The sequence below is a fragment of the Aspergillus puulaauensis genome, chromosome 1 (genome assembly GCF_016861865.1).
Source record: "Aspergillus puulaauensis MK2 DNA, chromosome 1, nearly complete sequence".
Classification (NCBI taxonomy): domain Eukaryota; kingdom Fungi; phylum Ascomycota; class Eurotiomycetes; order Eurotiales; family Aspergillaceae; genus Aspergillus; species Aspergillus puulaauensis.
Genome location: NC_054857.1, coordinates 1,171,756 through 1,190,530, shown reverse-complemented (window position 1 = coordinate 1,190,530; position 18,775 = coordinate 1,171,756). Strand labels below are relative to the sequence as shown.

The window sequence follows — 18,775 nt, the reverse complement described above, 5'->3', positions numbered from 1 at the left end:
TTGTGAGTAATGCGATAGGAATAGACCAATATCCCACCGTCACTGCCGGCGGACTCTAAATTTCCATCGCCGAAGGGGATTTAGCTATTCCAGTCATTCGCCTACATCAAGATCTAGGTTTACCACAATGGAGGCCGAATATTTAGGTCTGCATGCCGTCGGATGGCGTGGGATGCTGAGTACTTGGCCAGGCAAGGTAGGTTGTCGTCTGTTTGGGTCGCAGCCATACTCACATTCAGCATATCTGACATTCAGCAGGTCCTGGCCATTTTCATTCTTACCACCGTAGTTATAGGCGGGCTATATATTTCATTCGTCATTGGGAGAGCCACATTCGCGCATTTGAAGGTATGCCCTGTCCCATCTCATTGCCGCAATGAATGCTGATATCAGCCCCTGTAGCGACGGCGGAAGCGCTCAGGAGCCCCTGATTCAATTATCAGCTATTTACATTCCCTATGGAAGACAGCGCAACCTCTTCGTTCGCGCGAGACAGATCCCACAAGCCTCAAGACATTCGGCGTGTATCTGGGTGAAATTGCGGACCCTCCTACCCCAGCACAAGGACGCCTACTCTCACAATGGGATGCCATCGTGGTCGACCCCTTGCAACCGGGTGTCGTAAGTGCAGTGCACAGTCACTGTAGCTCTTCGCATATACTCGGTCGACTCGACATACGGAGCTGTTTCGAGTCGAGGTCCAGCAGTACCAATGACCAAGTTATTGAATCACTCGCGATTGTCACCCAAATGCTGGCATCATCCTTTAAGAATCATGAGACGCAGCAGACGCCATTTCACGGAATCGTTCTCACAAATTGGGAGACGTACTTCGACCCCGTCGTACTTAATCATTTGGTTGATTACATCAACTATATCGGCCTCGACGTCTGGCTGGAGATATCACGCCACGCTGACGAGAAATACAACGACATCAACATGAGTCACATTGAAGGCCTCGTTTTCCAAAACGGCACTATTCTTCCCGACGGAAGCCACCAGGACTACTTCCAGATGTCGAAGACGCGGTCTATCATGAGGGCGCTGGCTGGCCAGAAACCTGCAGGTAGCTGCCACTTTGCCATGTGGGAAGTAGTTGGCGACGAAGTTACTATCCCACATGCTGTTGTGCGCCGGACACTGAAATGGTGCAACTACAATACTGCTATGTGCTGGATCGGTCCCGGATCTGCCCTGGTGGATGCGGATATGGCTGCATCTCGCACGGCAATGAAGGAGCCGCTGTCTGCATTGGTCTGGCTGAGGGATGATGTAGTAGCAAGGGCGCACGATCACTGGCGGTTTAATGATACGGTGAGTATATCTTCGTGTAGTACCTGACGTTGAACTAATGTCTCCAAGATACTTCCAGAGTCTGCTGGACATGATTCTTTGTATGGGATATTAGACAGCTTTGTTCCTGATCTCGCCAAGTTAAAAATGATTTACCCTACAAGCGGCGCCACTGGGGATAATTCAGCAACAATTATCAGCAAACCCAATCCATCCATCGAGAGCGTTTACGCGCAGGTGAACCCGTTCTCGGTATCCCCTGAGGGCGTCGACTACACCGGCCTGGGCTGTTTCCAGCTGGGCCTTGACTGCTCTCCAACAGATATAAATGAGCTCTTGGACGCCCAAAGACGTCTTCGTGAGTCGGGCCTTCTGGAGCTCCTGCAGCAAGAGGAGCTGGACCAGATAGCCTGCGAGCTTGGGCAAATTGAACCAGGGAATTCCAACACATCCGCTATCTACTCCAGCATCCAAGAACTGATCCATCTTTTTTCCAAAAGCGCTTCTGATACGCACAGTGCCCGAGTCTGGGTTGGTCTGCACTCCGGATTCCGCACTCGCGGTGAGACACAGGTCTGGGGGATGTATGACGTTGACTCCATTACGGGGACTCTGGATATATATCTCTCCAACAAAACTACAGATCGTACGGGCACAATACTGCACACCTTCTTGTCTAGCCAAGGATTCAGCCGCTTCGACTGTTTGATAGCAGAGATGTCGCTTGCGGAAGTCAACAAAAGTCTCTGCTCAGAATGGGGGCTGTCTCGTCGTCAGATGGGTGACCTGGAAGGACTTACTCCAGCAGAGTTACTTCTATGGACACAACGATTGAATCACTCAACGTGCGATCACACCTCATTGACTGCCAAAGTTAAAGCTGTTTGTGAATATCAGTTGTTGGACGCTCCCAGCCTGTCCCAGCTTCGACGAGCATCCTCGGTGGAATATCTTGCGGGCAGGCTGACAGCCGAGCAGCTCGTACAGGGCCGTCTGCATTGGTACCAGACCCAGAGCAGTTCGTCCCTAGAATATGAATCTGCCATTGCACTATTCCAAAAGATCAGTGTCCGCATCGAACAGGCTCTTATTCAACAAGACAGCAGTACCCTTGGGAAACTGGCTGCGGTAATGGAGACTGTGCTGAAGCCTTCTTGTATCGATGTCAAGGCAGACTTCCTTGCCATGTCTGTTTTCTGTGCTGTCCGTAAAGTAGCCCTGGGCGAGGTCTACCTAGAGGTGCTCGACCGGAATCCTGGGCCCAATCTACACCATATCCAAGCAGCATGCTTTGCTGAATTCTACGCAGTGGGAGCGCGGTGCGATGCCTACTTCGATATGACGCCAAACGAACTGGGCAGGATTCTGTTTAGTCAAATCCGATCATACCACGATGGGCATCCGCCACCTCTACAGGATGAAGATACGACTGAGCTGCCGACTGCCTATGCTTCTATGGATGTTGACTTGGATCCAGACGCATCTGAGGAGGACACGCCGCTGCACTACCGCATCACCTTTCTCGGCATCTTTGCCATTCCTGCCCTGATTGATATTACTTTGCTTACAACGATTGGCCGTGGTCTGTACCTGTCCGCCTTTATGGAGGATACAGAGAAAACGGCTGCAACGGCAGCGCTCATGGTGGCATTGCTTCTAGGCGGCGCGTTCGGCACCTGGATCAGTTCTGGGGGCAGCTATTACTTCTATTCCATGGCATTTCCCGCAACAAGCATGTTTGTGATGACGCGTTTCGTTGCTGGGCTGGCAGCTGTCCTAATAGTGGGCATCATCACCTTGACTGGGATTAGCATCGCGTACTCCTTTCGCAATGGTGTAATATTCCTCGTGTATTTGATTCTCTTGACCACATACCTGATGGTCTTATCCACGCTGTCGATCTATCAGATGCCCGGCCATCAATTTCAATCGGTACGTAAACCTCTCCTGGATAGCGACCACTCTAACGTGATTAGGGCCGTGTGGTGATTGTGACATGCGTTCCAATCCTTCTCGTCTCGCCCCTGCTCACGACGTGGCTGCACCACGACATCGTCATTTATCCATGCCTGCTGGCGTTCTTCCTAGTGATATTGTTATTTGCTGCTCGACGAGTGATCTCCAAGTGGAATAATTGGTATTTCGACATCCCATGCGTGACCGAGCAGGAGATAGTTGGCTGGTATCAACGAACACATCTACCAGCTGTCTCCGACGAAAAGATGCCATCGTATTTTACAATACGCCAGACATTTTGGAACTGTGTTAAGAAGGACCGTGCTTACCATTCCTGGTCGAAATCCACCTCAGACCCGTTCGTCAAGCGCTTGGCCAAGGGATATCCAGCTACAATCTTCCTCCTTACCTGGTACTGCAAATATACCCGGACGCAGCTCCCTCTACCCTACAGTCCAACATGGAACCTGCAGCTCAAATCCGCGACCGAGACTTTAGTGAGCATGCAAAAGGGCCTCAAACTGCACAGCGCGTTTCTACACTGGGTCCACTCCGGGCAGGAAGTCTGGGGCGGACTGCTGTTCTTTGCTCTCGCACTCATGGACAAATGGACTGCATTGCTCACCGGTGAATCCATAGTCGGTCTGTCGGTCTCGAGTGATACCTTTCGACTGGCTGTAGGATTTGGGCTTGCGTATTACCTCATGGGCGCTGTGATCCTTGACGCGGTTTCTCAGCCCTTATGGGCTATTGCGCACCGGCATACACCCGAGCAGGTCTCCAGTCTCGCGTCCCTTCACGAAGCAATCCTTCACGATAGACTCACTCGCCGATCGTTATACTGGTCTAAGCTCCTCAAGTACAGTCTCCTGCACATCTGGGGACTGGCCGTGACATCTGCCTTGATGTGGTCGTTTGAGTCCTCCCGCAGCGCCACCCAGATGTACCTAGCATATATCGGCGCATACAGCGGACTCCTCTGGTATCAGTACAGCAGGATATACGTACGACACCGGGCAGACGGTCCAGTGGCCCTTGGCACAGCGGTCAGCTTTATGACGTGCATCCTGCTGCGCCTCATCCCGGATGGATTTCCCTACGGCGGCGTTATCGGCCTGGCTGCTGGCACTTGGACTACGGCGATCTTGTCATTTTTCAAGGCGAACGTAGGACAATCTACGGGGGTTAATGATAGTAATATCGGCGAGGCTGTATACACCTGCAGCACCCTGAATCCAGGCCCGGAAATCCCACAAGGGACATTGGCTGGTGCCTTTCAGAGGATTGTGTCCATGCCTCTGAACCTGCGGTACAGGATTGATCCGGCTATGCAGCCTGGGGTTGAGGTTATGAAGATACTTCGCTCGCGAAGCCAGTCTCAGCAGGCTAGTTATGTACGAGCGTTCCCTCAAGCTGCGGACTTACTACACCGTGTAGCTGGATTATGGGAGTCAGGACGTATACTGGTTGAACTCATCTCTGCAGGCTCTCTACTCAGATCAGAAGAGCCTTTCTTCCGGTGTTTAAGCAAAAAGACTGCTGATTCGCTACATATAATAGTCATCACACCTCTGGATCTGGTCCAGGATACACTCCAGGGCAGGTGTCATGCAATCGCTGAAGCACTGGTGTCAAGCACAGCTGAGAACTACCTTGACCTGTCTCACGACCACGCGATCCTCGCTGAGATACTGGTTCATGAGGGTCTGGATGGCAGTCTCTCTATCCCAGAAGGCATCAAACGCCAGCTCCAATTCTGTTCCCGGGACCGGGAAGAACTGATGTCAAACACCCACAAGGATGTTCTCCGACATCTTCTACTTGGAATCGATATTGAGCAGGAATGGGATATTTTGCCTGCCGACGTTCGTATGTTCCTCCTCCAACGGGCATGCGGACAGTCATACCGTCTATCCATCTCGCAGACCGAGTGGATTCGGTCGAGGTTTAAGTTATCAAATCCCGGAGAACTGGATGCATTGCTGGCTAGATACGATCTGAGTGCTTCCCTGGCCATGGCTGTTAGCAACTATGCTCAGCTTGTCCCTGATGACAAGGCAGCTGTAACGTCTTCAACGCTGACCCTGAGCCAAAGCGAGCCGATGTCGTCCCTGCAATTCAGTCTTGAAAACGTGCCAGGGGGTTCCTCGCACTCCATAAAAGCGAGGCTACTCCGAGCATATCTAAAGATCAAGTCGTGTATCAAATTCACGGTTCTTTCGCTAGTCGCTGATCCCGAGTACCAGCGAGAACTGGACTATATGCTTCGCACACAGCCCTTGCTCCTATCGTGGCCGGCGAAACGTTGTCTAACGTATATATGGTCATTTTGTAAACTGCTACAGGATCTTATACTCCCGCTTGTCCTGGTAAGTTCAATTCTCGGTATTTCTCCTCGCTGCTAATCTGGCTCAGTTGCATGGTCGAGGTAGAATATCCTCGCTTTATAAGTCGACCAAAGGGCAAACAGTAACAGTCGAAAGGAATCGCGTTGCCCTTGATACGCTGGATGGTGCCTTTACCTGTTTTATGCACTCCGAGCAGGATGGGTCCTGTCGATTATATCAATATTCAGGTATTTATGAAGAGGAGCCAAGCCAAACGGACTGCTTGGTTGCAATCAACACGTATACAAGTGACATGGGATTGACAGCCCGGGAGGAATACGATAGCAATGGGGTTTCTATTAACCGGTTTGTCTATGAATATAGGCAGGCCACTCCTGAAGCACGCATGAGAGTGCCACTGCAGCGCCAGTGTCTTGCCGGCAGGTTACAGTCACAAGTTGTTTGCTATAATCGTCGAGGATATGTTGTCTCTGGCTCAACCCTGAGAAGTGCCCGCCCTGTCCAGTTTCAATATTGGTACGCAAAGAACGCCAGATCAGATAGTGACCTTCTGCGAGGGGAGTATGTTTTCCCACACATCAGAATCCAGGTTGGGTGGAGTATACCAGGTTCAGAGCAACCGGATGAATGGATCCCATATCCTTGGGTTACAAGGGCGCTGTTTATTCAAGTAGACAAGGTCTACAGTGCCGAATGGACCTACGACCATAGATTCCACCCGACTATAAGAGCAACCCTTAACGGAGATGAGGTCCCTGTGCCACCAATGATCTCAGAAGACTGGTTTGATGTGCTCCAGAAACCAACAGGAAACAGCTTTCTACATGACAATCCGCTGGTATCGTTCCCTGCTAGGATTGGCACACTGCCTCGCCTCCTCCGACGCAATATGAGACGATATCCGGTGTCTATATCGCAGGGCCGAACGCATCTCTGGCAGTCCTGGAAGGCATCCAATGAAGTTGACGCCGTCACTGCCAGGTGGTTAGACGAAATGATACTACGATCCAGCAGTATGCTGCAACCCTACTGGCGACGACGAGACCGAGGCGAACTCGAAGCAGCAACCGAGTACCTCAACGAGCATGCAGACGCCATTATTGCGGACGTCGACCTCAGCCAGCAAGTCAGCTCCTGGGCTCCCCTCGCATTCAACTTTGGCGATTTAGCCAGCTTCGGCCAGGGCGGGGATGCAAGAATCAATACACGCACGCTTTCCACACAGCTGAATGATAGCAGCAACGAACTCCACGTCCTGGCTATGGATACAGGGACATGGCCTAATGAGCCCGGTGGCGTTTCTGCATGCCGTCGAGACCTTGTAAACAACCTGAAACAAATCAGATGGCATATCATCGCTGAATCCGCCAATGACTTTGGTATACCCCGGTTCCAGGTCGAGCATAACGTGCACTCCCTTACAATCCTGCCGCAGTGGGGGTTGGATTTCCTACACCCAACGCATGGGATCTTCCAGAATTGTCTGCATTCGGCTATTGTCGAGAGGGCTTGGAGTATAACGGATGCTGATATCCGGGCTAATTTCCTTCCTGTGTTGTCTACGCTTGTCCGGTGCGCGCGCATGGGCCGTCTGGATCGAATGCATGTCAAGGAGGCGACTCAGGCGCTGGTGGACTTGAATGCGTATTTCGAATCGTCCAGAAGCTGGAATGACGTCTGGACGAGCGATACGGTGAAGCAGGCATGGCGAGAGCTCTGGCTGAGTGAGGATATGGAGGGGGCGACTCCGATCTCGCAATGGCTTGATGCTGAAAGGCCCACCGTTGCTCAACTGGATAATGCATTGGATATGTGGCATCGCTGTAAGTCCTATTTATTGCACATCCCGCGGCTTGCCAGATTATTCTCCTTCATTGAGCAACAAGGCTGACTACGAACAGATCTGTTTATCTTCTCCATCCCCGTCCCGGAAAAGATCCCGGCTGTGTTCCAGGTATCCCACCACTGGACAGGAGCTACCTACGGGGTCTTATGCAAGATGAAACGCCAGTGTGTGCTGCAGCTCTGGGACCACTGTATCAGCTTCCGTGAGATAGCCGCGTATCTATCCTCGGCACTGTCCCTGGACTCGATCTTTGTCAACCACGCTCTTATCAGTCTCGCCCATCTGTCATGTGTTCTTATCCAGTACCATGCAGATATTGTTCTCCCGTGCACTGAATACTTTAACCCAGGGTGGGAGATTGAGCTTGGGACATGCGAAGGCACGTTGCAGCACCGCCGAATGTTCAGCCGGAAGATCGACGCCGTTGTGAATGGGATTGCAAGCATGGACAGGTATAAGGTGAATAAAAAGGCCAAGGCAGAGAAACCAACCGTCGTGATGCTGTCCCATGTTCGCTACGTGAAGGACGTCAAAACAGCCATATTGGCTGCTGACGTGGTTGTCAACAACTGGGGATTCCACGACTACCAGCTCAAGATATACGGCGATATGGAGCGGTCACCGGCATATTCGTCTGAGTGCCAGCAGATGATTGACGCCAAGGGCTTGCGCGAGCATGTCCTTCTCATGGGATTGGGTGATCCACTGGTAGCGCTTGAAGATGCAGTACGTCATTGCTTACCTTCCTTACATACAGCACCTCTGACAATCTAATATAGTGGCTGTTCATGAACTCCTCCATATCCGAAGGGCTCCCACTAGCCATGGGCGAGGCAGCTCTGACCGGTGTGCCTGTGGTGTGCACGGACGTCGGCGCGTCCTTCTGCGTGGTGACTGACCGAGCCTCAGGGCAGAGATTCAGCGAAGTCGTGGCGCCGAATGACCCCATTTCTCTGGCAGGGGCGCAGATTCGTGTCATGGCCTTACTGGGGCAGTGGGCTGCATTTGCAGAAGACGATGCAGGGCATATTCCGCCTACATTGCCACTTCAGCCGTCTCCGGAAGAGGTTCAGCAGATTTCGCAGCGCATGTATGACAAGACTGAGCAGCGCCGCAAATTGGGGCTTTTGGGCCGAGAGAATATCTTCAAGAACTTCTCTAGTGAGCGGTATCTCCGTGAGCATGAGCAGATGCTTTGGTTGGGGAAATATCAGAGTCGCCAGGCTTTTGCGTGTGAGCGCAGCTCGTCTGCGGGTTCTTCTTCGCCTGGAGCGAAATTGGAGCCATCTACTGTTGTGGTTGAGGAAAGCTCTGATAGCTAGCTATTCAATCAATTCAATTCAAGTTCATTAACCCGTTGTATCTCGATAGGTGTTCTGGCTATGCGGGTGGTTCGTCAACCGAAGCGAACTCGAAGCCATCAACGCTGTTTTAAATGCAATAGCAATCCCATACAAATAAGAACAGTAGTGATTGAAGCTATTCCACACAACCGGCTCGCCATCCTCTCTTACTAACGTCGACTTGTTTTCGCCGCTCCATTCCTTCTCAGGTTCTTCCTAATGGCATCGTGGCCCCCGGTTGACTCGTATAAAGAGTATAATCTCCCTGACTACGTATTCAGCACCTGGTTCCATGGGCCTTCGGCTGCTCGTTTTCCCAGCGAGCCGGGCCCCTGGTATGGGCCCCGGCCGGATTCGTAGTTCCTGATTTTGGTGGTGTAGCGGACCACCGTGGGCGCGGCTGGCGGTTCAGTCAATATCCCACATATATAGGCCGCTTTCCCGTGTTCCCCCGCATGGCCAAACTACCCCGAGATTTCGGGGCCTCCGGGGGTTCCGGGTCTGATAGCTAGCTAATAACCAAGGCATTGTTGTCTAGCTGTCTTTATTAACTTTTCAACGATAAGGGTGGTCATAATATTATCTCATGCTGTCTGTAATTCGGCCCCGTATACAGTCTTGGCTTCAGTAACTTCCATTTACGTCCGGCCCCAAGCCACTGATCAGCATAGTGGAGAGTTGGAAACGTTGGCTTACCCTCAAATTGTAGAGCTCTTCTCACCGCCAGCGAGATCTGCATCTCAAGTGCCTCGCAAACTATTTCCGAAGTGGTCCTACCCCAGGCCTCATAGGAGTAATTAGTCTGATCCTGTCTGATCCTTTAGGTCTGGTGACCTTTACCCTTTTCTTGACGTCCTATGAAGCCCTGAGACCGCGACCTCTATACACACCGGGCAGTACCCTCGTAGCTTTCGAGACTGTACAATGTACATACCATTGAAAACGGCCCGGCGTTAGGCTTAAATAAGTGGTAGGGCACGATGAGAGGTCAGTGAGCTGATCAGTGGAGCCTCCAACACCATGAGGCTTTTCCTGGCCAATGTTGGGCTCGAAGATGGCACGCCTGACCGGGAGGCTGAGCACTAAGTGCATTCCGTATAGGGTTAATCTCATAGCCAGGACGACCGATCTGCAAGGCAAGCTAGATTAGATCTCCACAGCCTCTGTATACTTGGTTTTGCACCTCGAGGATGCACCTCGAGGATTCAAGTCTTTCCGGGCTCATGAGACGAGATTCAGGCTATAAATACCCCCTCTGGTCCCCTCGAACTGCACTCACAATCATCTTCATCTCAACCTCAATCACTCACCAACAAAGGAAAACAACTCCCTTCAATTCTTCTTTTACCAACAAAATGGTCAACCTCAGCATCCTCTCCATTGCCTCCGTGGCTGCCCTCGCCTCTCTCGGTGCAGCAAAGAACTGCCAAACCCAGTTCAACTACTGCTCCTCGGCCCTTCTCAGCAGAGGTTAGCACGCAAGCCCTGTAACCCGGGGTAAAGTGAAGCAAATGCTAATCGATGACAGGCAACTACGACACCCAGATCCGCAACGCGGTTGCAGATGCCCAGGAGGCATTCCCTGGCGTCACCAGAGACAACGCCCTGTTCGACTGCCTTGGAGGATCCAATGGCGAGATCAAGGTCATCGAGAAGTGCGGATACCAGTGCAAGAACGGAGGTGATGGCCACACCGACAGCTGCTAGATCAGGCCCAGTCAGACGGATTGGATATAGCTCTCGCCTTGGTGACGGGTTGTTTCTGTGATGGCCGAGTTGCATGACTGTATATAACAAGCTCAATGCTAGTCCATTCTTTACTTTTTAAACCCTAACCGACACCAAACATCTCCTTCAACGGACTTCAACGGACCCACTTCACACTTGGCATAGAACACCTTCCCAGGAACCCAATCTCAGATTCACTGGGCGGCCCACATGTTAGCGGAATAGCTTCCAGCTAGATAGTTAGGATATTGGTTGGGTGCACCTGGCATAGAGAATATCACCACCTGGGTGAGCAGGTGGCTCCAATCTGACTGCAGAGCTGACAGTTGTTCTGTCTCTGATTGGCTACTGACTTCTTGGTCATCGTCACGCTGCAGTGGTTGGTTACGCACATGTGTCATTTTAATGCAGCCAGACCTCCTTATAAGACGCACCGCCGTGGGGGATTTTTTTGGCTTTCTCGCTGCCACTGGCAACTCCACCATGTATCTAGTTCTTGCCGTCGCTGGCCTCGCCAGCCTATATATTGTTGGTATATTGTTCTCTCGCGCATCGTCCCGCGCATCCCTGCCACCAGGCCCGAAGCCACTGCCGATTGTTGGCAATGTGCGCGATCTGCCCGCGTCTGGCTCTCCAGACTGGGTGCACTGGCTGAAGCACAAAGAGCTATATGGTACTCGCATTCGTTTCTCCGATAGCCTCCGTCGTCTAACTCGAGAATAGGGCCTATCAGCACGGTGTCTGTTCTCGGCCAGCGCCTCATCATCCTCAATGATGCTCGACTTGCATTCGAACTGCTGGAGAAAAAGTCCGTGATATACTCGGACCGCCCTACACTGCCGTTTGCCACTCTGTATGCTTTCCCTAGTCCCTTCCCAGCAGCAAGACAAGCCCCTTTAGCCGCCTAACTGGTATAGATGTGGCTTGGATGGCACGGTATTGATGCAACGGTACGGCAAACGCCTTCAGACCTACCGCAAGTACATCCATCGCGAGCTGGGCTCCAGCCTCAGCGTTTCGCGGTTTAATAAAGCCCAAGAGACTGAGGTCCGTCGCTTCCTGGTCTGCCTGCTGGATGCGCCCCAGCGTTTACCACAGCATGCGAGGAAGTAAGTTATGGTTCCATGGACAGAGGAGAACAGAATTCATGCTGACGACGGTAGGCTTGCCGGGGCCTTGACTCTCAAGTTCCTGTACGGCTATCGCATGGACTACACCGCGCCAGATCCCCTTCTGGACTTCATCGACAGGACTATGGAAAAGGTTCTTGCGGCGCTCGTCCCCGGGACATGGCTAGTGGACGCTGTGCCTATCTGTATGTATTCCGCACATCTACTGGAGCCGTTATAATGACAAAATGCAATACAGTGCGACACGTCCCGGCGTGGTTCCCAGGCGCAGGCTTTCGACGAGTCGCGCAACTGCTTGGGAAGGATCTTCAGGCTATGGCAGATGTCCCGTTCAGATTTGTGCAAGAGCAAACCAATTCACACAGCGTCGAGGCCGAGGCTTCGTACGTCGGTAATCTTCTGCAAGACAGGGACATCCCTTCCGGGTCCGAGCAAGAGACCGACGTCAAGTGGAGTGCCCTCTCACTCTATTTTGGAGGTGCTGACACGGTAAGTCTATCTCCCTTGCATCCATCTTCCGTCCGAGACTGACCATGTAACTGTGACCAGACCGTTTCAACGATTTCATCGTTCTACATGGCAATGGCTCTATATCCGGATGTGCGAAAACGCGCCCAGGAAGAGATTGACCGTGTAGTTGGCCGAAACCGACTGCCGGGGTATGAGGATCGCGACAATCTGCCGTACACCGACGCAATAGTCAAAGAGGCCCTTCGGTGGCATCCCGTCACGCCGATGGGCGTCGCTCACAGCTTGATGGAGGATGATGTCTGTGATGGCTATCACATCCCGAAGGGATCCATCATCATGCCCAATATCTGGTCAGCATGCCTCCATCAGCATTTCACTTCTTGTCTCACACAATTACAATGAACAATTAACAATTCCATCATATAGGGCCTTCTGCCACGACCCAAAGGACTACAAAGACCCCATGAGCTTCAACCCGGAGCGCTTCCTCGGCGATTCCCCCGAGCGAGATCCGCACTCGCTGGCCTTTGGCTTCGGGCGGCGCATCTGCCCTGGTCGAATCCTTGCAGACTCAAACCTGTACCTCACTATTAGCACGTCGTTAGCGGCCTTCGATATCGGCAAGGCTGTCCGCGATGGCAAGGAAGTAGATCTTCAACCGCACTTTGTACCGGGCATGGTCAGCCATCCGGCGCCGTTTGTGGTGGGTATCAAGCCGAGGGATCCAAAGTATGAGGAGATAATCCGGTCTGTGGAGGGCGAGCTTCTGTGGGAGACGAGGGACGCAGATATGGTCCGGGGAATGCTTAAATAGTCAGGTAGCTTGTTTCTGGTAATCTCAGCGGGGTCTGATATTAGACCAGTCTGACAGCCTCGGCTTCTGTTGTTTAATTGGAATTAGCGGGGTTTATGCTACTTGTCCTGGATATCGTGATGGAGGAAGGGGTTGTCTCGGAGCCCGTGAACATGTTGTCGACTAATTGCAAATTGACATGAATTCCTATTTGATGAGCTCCCATTAATACTGCTCCACAAACAAGTTACCAGTATACCAGTACGGTGGTGACCCCATGCAAATCCACGCGGTTACGTGTTTTTGTTTTTATTTTTTCTTCATTATGGTTTTGTTGTTGACTTATTATTAAAAAAAGTCCGCACAAGTGGTGTATTGCAAAATTGCTTAAACGATCTAGACTTGATCGTAACATACAAGGTTCTCATCGGGTATTTGAACTTGGTAAAATGGCCAAAAGGGATAGGAGGGTGGTTCCTGAACCGCTAACAAACCTCATGTCCGGTTTCGGTATTCCGAGAATGAAGACGAGGTTTCAGCTGCGCCCTGAAAAGATGGAATAGTCCAGAAGCGTTCTGGGATAAGACCCTGAACAGCGGCATTGTCGGCGCAAGACAGCCAACAATAAGCACGATCCACATCTCTGTTCTGTCGGCTGATTAGAATCTGCAACGGGGGTAAAAATAAAGTATGCATATATGGTACTCACTGGTGCCAGACGATGATCTCTGCTATAACATCTAAAATGATTTCGTCATTACTGGTCCGAATGGCAATTTCTGAAGAAAGCTCACACGTTGCATCTTCTATATTGAGAATCAACGGGATCTTCCACCCCTTGAGCGCTGCAAGAAGCGCCGCACTAGTCTGGTCAGCTAGAGTCGTTATACCAGGAGTAGTGAAGGCGTGCAACTCACGTAACCCCAAGACCAAACAATAGAGAGATGCCGAGCCTGCGAAGTTTCGAAAGCGCATGGACATTCCAGAAGAGCACGGCAGGGTACAAGGCAAGGGTGAAGTCACAGAATCCCGACCATGCTAGTCAAACATCAAGAGTTAGAAGTGAGAGTGCAAAGTTCGGAAGAGACCGACCAGTTTGAAAGATCCCGAACTTTTCAACAATGATCGTTCCAGGACAGACACTTGCTTGTCGGCTGATGTCGAACAGTTTCTGGATTGGCCAGCACTGCGTGAAGAACAGGACCACCTCGATGGTGTTCACAACCATGGTGGTTGCAACGAGGAACCAGAGCACGACGGATCTCCAGGGATCGTATACAGAGTAGCCTTGAATACTGATGATAAAAGCCACTACTGCGATTTTGCCAAGTCCGATCGCGATCAGAGCCAGCGCAAGGTTGATCCAGGCGTACATCATTGCAAGATAAGCCTGTCTAGGTGCCAAGTTGGACAGGTGCTGTCCTAATCCCTGCACAGTGCCGAGAGTGAGAATCACCATACTGGCCACTCCAATCGCCTAAAGCAGAATGTTATACTATTAGCCCCAGCGTCTTTGCGAATCAGTCAGTGGGCCTTACAAACGTGGTGATTGCCAGGTAGAGATCTGCCCTTTGCCTCCCCAGAAGTTTCCAGGCTGCAAAGCACCGCCCGATTAGCAGAGCCAACGCGATGCCACACAAGACCCATGATACTATGAAGAAAGGCTGGGTGGCGAGGTATTAACCGCGACATGAGCCCGATGGACGGGCGATATGGCCGGTCAGTGCATGCTATACCTCTTTGCACTTCGTAGCAGTGACTGGCAGCTCAGGCACTGAACTGGATCGTTAGGAGGTAAGGAGAGGATTGTCCTCGACGAAATCCGGTTCGCAGAGTGGCTGCTGAATAACAGGGTATCACTAGCTCTCGATACGCTTGATACTGTCTGTATAACTTTAACCAGTAATTCTGGTCGGTGGCCAACCAATCACGAATTTATAATGTACGAGACTGGTATAGCTCAACCCGGTTCCGTGTGCTCAAATCTGCTCATGATCGTTTTACAAGAGTTGCACAGCAACGGAACTGGACGGATCTGCCTGGGACCGAGCCAGGCTACTTAAGCCGCTGAAGCAAACGAGCAACGAAAGAGCAGAATTATTACCTACCTCGGTGGATGCGTCTATTGTCTCTCAGACAGTCACAGTTCGCTACCATCCATCTCTACCTGACTCAACTCTATCACAAGCGCTTGGTGATGCTGGGTTTGCGATCTGCAGTGTAGTCCGAGACGCAGAAGCCGGGTTTAATGCCGACGATGGCACCCCCAGCGAGAGCGCGTTGGCAGAGCAAGACGGGTGGATTGATCGGGCCGCGGAGGTATGGTCGAGGCGCTACAGTTTGGCCAATAAGTCCGAAAGAAAAAGAATGACCAGCCATATTGAACGATGCGATATCTGTCGCGCTAAGAAAGTGCTTTCTGCTTCCACCGTGGGGCAGGGTAAGAGCTTCGCAATAAAGCAAAATATGCAAGTAGGTACAGCAAACAAACCCTTTGTCGTTGTAGATGCCACGGACTCTCTGAAGGCTGTGAGAGTGGTCATGTCTATTATGGGAATGACTTGCGACACCTGCGTCGGCAAAATCTCCGACGCACTCGAGATGAAGCCATGCGTACAGTCCGTGCATGCTACTCTTCTTACCAATAGCGCTGTGGTTGCTATTCGGGACAAAAGCCATGTGGCGGATATCCTTCAGACCATAGAAGACGTGGGATATGAGGCGACAGTGGAACAGATTGATGAACGCCCTGCTCTACAGGAGACCGGCTACGAGTCCAAAACTGCACCCTGCGAGCGTCATATTCTGTGGGCGGGATGACCTGCAGTAGCTGCATTGGTGCTATTAACGGGGCACTCAGGAACTTGGACTGGATAAAAACGGTCGACATCAATCTCCTCTCAAACAGCGCCACGATCATATTCGAAGGGAGAGACCAGTTGCCTGAGATTGCAGGGATTATCGAGGATATGGGTTACGAGGCTGCTTTGAATGAAGAGAGCGAAACGGACCGCACGCTGTATCGAAATCAGCAGAGAAACATCTCCATCAGCGTCAGTGGGATGTACTGTGATTATTGCCCTCCTCGAATCATGGGGTATCTGAAGCACTGCGCTGGGGAAGTAGTCGTCGATAAAATGTCGAGTGTGGCCGATCAATCTTAAAGGTCAGCTATACGCCGAACGCCCCGAGCTTCACTATCCGGCACATACCGGACTCGGTCTCAAGGGCAGGCCCTAATTTAAAGGCCTCCGTTCATCACCCACCAACTCTGGAAGAGCGTTCGCAAAAGATCAATGCTCGCGAGCAACGGCGTCTTCTACTTCGGACCGCTCTTTCTGTCGTTATCGCTGTTCCAACCTTTCTAATGACGATCGTCTTTATGAGCCTCGGATCAAGTTCAACTTTGCATGGGCGTTGGTTTATAATCTCATCGCCTTACCTGTGGCTGCCGGTGTTTTGTATCCTGTGAAAGCCCGCGGAGGTCATACCAGACTCGACCCAGTCTGGGCCAGTTTAGCCATGGCGTTAAGCAGCGTGAGCGTTGTCTGCAGCAGTCTACTTCTGAGGAGCAGGCTACCCGGGCTTGGATTTAGGCTGTATTAGAGGGCTGCGATTTGGACTCTTTTTAAACGCTTCAAGGTTCTATCAGCCTGCTACTAGTGAGAGAAGAGACATTCTACTAATCTCCTGCAATGGTATGAACAGTACTCTATAAAAAGATACCACATCATATAATAATATTACTAAAACTACTATTTATACTTCACTGTCCAAGAAACTAAATTTAGTAAGGAAATTATATATATTAAATTCTATAATTACTCTATTAACAGTATGAGTAGCTGAAACCTCTATTTCTTAGAATAGTTTCTAAAAATTCAGGATACTAGTAGTAACATTAAGTTCGCTTAAAGCTAGAGTCTGTTCAGGATTCCTGAATAAAATCTCTATAGAAATACAGGAAAAAGCACTACCGGAACATCTAGTATACTTATATATTCGCTGACGCAAATCTAGCTATAGTATATCATTATTTATGCTTCTACTACTTAATCTAGTTAACAGATTAAATAGTGTGAAGACATCGCGCGGTCAATTTAATAAATTACATCTTTGTACTGTATTATATTTAAGTGCTTCTCATGATGAAGATTGCTACCACCGGCGCCTGGAAAGGCTGCAGTCAGGGCCTGTTTAGCTGCAGGTTACTATACCGTCCAGGTAAATTATACCGACTAAGAGTATGAGGGCACAGCAGACTCGGAAATACGAGCCGATGAGGTAGTAAATGACTATGATGGTATAGTTAAAGCTTGTAAAGGCTGCAATGCTGTTATCTGCCATTGGAGATACAATGGGCGCACATGTGATACTTGTTAATAAAGGGCGTCTTCACACACACACACACCCTGCTCTTGAATACATTGTATTCTAGAAAGCCTTCTTTTTCGATGGTTATATTACATTTTTCTCAAGTTTGTGTCAGTAGGTAAGCCGGAATGATATCCCGCTGCTTCAGAGGACGGAATAACACGAGGAGAACAAGGAACTGGACAGCGCTGGTTTCATCATAACGACCCCAAAGACAGTCTCGAAATATCAGCGATTGGGATTGAACCAACTAGGCGTAGTACTAAAACCTTCGGCTCTGCGTCCATTGCCGGTCAGCCAGTAAATACAGAGTTGCTGTGCGTTCGGCAGTGGCAGTCCCGGCACGAGCAGTTTTTCGGTTAACTGGTGAGCACGGTCGTCTCGCGCCAGTCACGACGTTCAACGTGTGATATAAGAAACCTTGAAACTCATCAAGGCCATTCTTCTACCATCTCTATCAAGTGTGTATGATTCTTGGTTACCCCACCTCGCAAGATGACTTCTACTGCGACTGCTGCTACACTCAATGGGTCTGCGGATGCGGTGCCTACCACATTAAACTATTATTTGGATCTAGAGCTTGGTGGACATGTCAACATCACACCCGGTACTGCCGGGTTTTATCGCCGCAAGTATGCTACCCATCCAGTCACGATACATGATATCAAGGGCAGCGAGGCGCAATTCAACCTCAACCGGCAGGGCTTCCAGATCCACCCTCATGAAAGCGCGGAAAAGGAGTTCAAGGAGGACGACCAGATCAAGGCTGTCTATTACCCGGAGACAGAAGCATGGTTGAAACAGATGTAAGCTGTTAAAGTTATTCCTTCTTGCCCACAGCGTGCTGTGACTTATCTCCACTCCCAGCACTGGCGCCACAAGGGTCAAAGTGTGCACGCATCTCGTCCGACGCGATACCCGTGAGGCCCTCGACGCAACAGTTGGCAGCTCCGAGCTCGCGGACAATGCCGCAATTTCCAAAGTGGTCCCCGCCCGGTTTGTGCATGTAGACCATTCACGTAAGGGGGCCATTGGCTTCCTGCACGAGAACTTTCCGCCGGACGAAGCTGCGCGTTTGTTGAAAACACGGTGGTCGATTATAAACGTCTGGCGGCCGATCAAGACTGTTCGCAGGGACCCCCTGGCTGTATGCGACTCCCGGTCTGTCCGCGATGATGAGCTCATCCCCATGACCGTCCGTCTGCCGCCCAAGGGCAGTGCCACCTACGAGAATGTCTCCAAGGAGCCTTTTGAAACGCTGTCTACAAGAATGAACCCGGACCATCGGTGGTACTTCAAGAGCGAATTAAGGCCAGACGAGCCCCTCGTGATCAAGATCTATGACTCGAAGAGCGAGAGAGACCCCGATTTGGCGGGGCGAGTGCTGCATACATCATTCACGGTTCCCGGCACAGAGAACGAGCCGGCGCGTGAGAGTATTGAGGTGAGGTGCTTCGTGTTTTACGACGAGCCCGAGTGAATAGCAGGCTCGG

At 51.1% G+C, this 18,775-nt stretch overlaps 6 protein-coding genes across 6 annotated transcripts; 5 read left to right on the top strand and 1 right to left on the bottom strand.

The window, feature by feature from the left end:
• Nucleotides 1–127: 127 nt before the first annotated feature.
• APUU_10524A (uncharacterized protein) lies at nt 128–8,765 on the top strand (the record flags this gene model as incomplete). The annotated part of the gene is made up of 8 exons (XM_041701752.1): nt 128–196; nt 259–348; nt 403–1,314; nt 1,363–3,225; nt 3,270–5,618; nt 5,665–7,420; nt 7,499–8,169; nt 8,223–8,765. 8 exons carry the CDS (start codon nt 128–130, stop codon nt 8,763–8,765), a joined length of 8,253 nt encoding a protein of 2,750 aa, XP_041549890.1.
• A 1,376-nt stretch (nt 8,766–10,141) lies between these two features.
• On the top strand, nt 10,142–10,493 carry APUU_10523A (uncharacterized protein; the record flags this gene model as incomplete). Its single annotated transcript, XM_041701741.1, has 2 exons — nt 10,142–10,256; nt 10,315–10,493. The coding sequence occupies 2 exons, from the start codon at nt 10,142–10,144 to the stop codon at nt 10,491–10,493; spliced, it is 294 nt and encodes a 97-aa protein (XP_041549889.1).
• Nucleotides 10,494–10,997: 504 nt separating this feature from the next.
• Nucleotides 10,998–12,929, top strand: APUU_10522A (cytochrome P450; the record flags this gene model as incomplete). Its single annotated transcript, XM_041701730.1, has 7 exons — nt 10,998–11,187; nt 11,238–11,367; nt 11,432–11,623; nt 11,678–11,829; nt 11,883–12,133; nt 12,194–12,465; nt 12,542–12,929. 7 exons carry the CDS (start codon nt 10,998–11,000, stop codon nt 12,927–12,929), a joined length of 1,575 nt encoding a protein of 524 aa, XP_041549888.1.
• A 684-nt stretch (nt 12,930–13,613) lies between these two features.
• APUU_10521S (uncharacterized protein) lies at nt 13,614–14,367 on the bottom strand (the record flags this gene model as incomplete). Its single annotated transcript, XM_041701719.1, has 3 exons — nt 13,614–13,770; nt 13,826–13,946; nt 14,001–14,367. The coding sequence occupies 3 exons, from the start codon at nt 14,365–14,367 to the stop codon at nt 13,614–13,616; spliced, it is 645 nt and encodes a 214-aa protein (XP_041549887.1).
• Nucleotides 14,368–14,848: 481 nt separating this feature from the next.
• Nucleotides 14,849–16,072, top strand: APUU_10520A (heavy-metal-associated domain-containing protein; the record flags this gene model as incomplete). Its single annotated transcript, XM_041701708.1, has 3 exons — nt 14,849–14,861; nt 14,926–15,715; nt 15,769–16,072. The coding sequence occupies 3 exons, from the start codon at nt 14,849–14,851 to the stop codon at nt 16,070–16,072; spliced, it is 1,107 nt and encodes a 368-aa protein (XP_041549886.1).
• A 1,705-nt stretch (nt 16,073–17,777) lies between these two features.
• Nucleotides 17,778–18,762, top strand: APUU_10519A (uncharacterized protein; the record flags this gene model as incomplete). The annotated part of the gene is made up of 2 exons (XM_041701696.1): nt 17,778–18,088; nt 18,150–18,762. 2 exons carry the CDS (start codon nt 17,778–17,780, stop codon nt 18,760–18,762), a joined length of 924 nt encoding a protein of 307 aa, XP_041549885.1.
• Between the last annotated feature and the right edge of the window lie 13 nt (nt 18,763–18,775).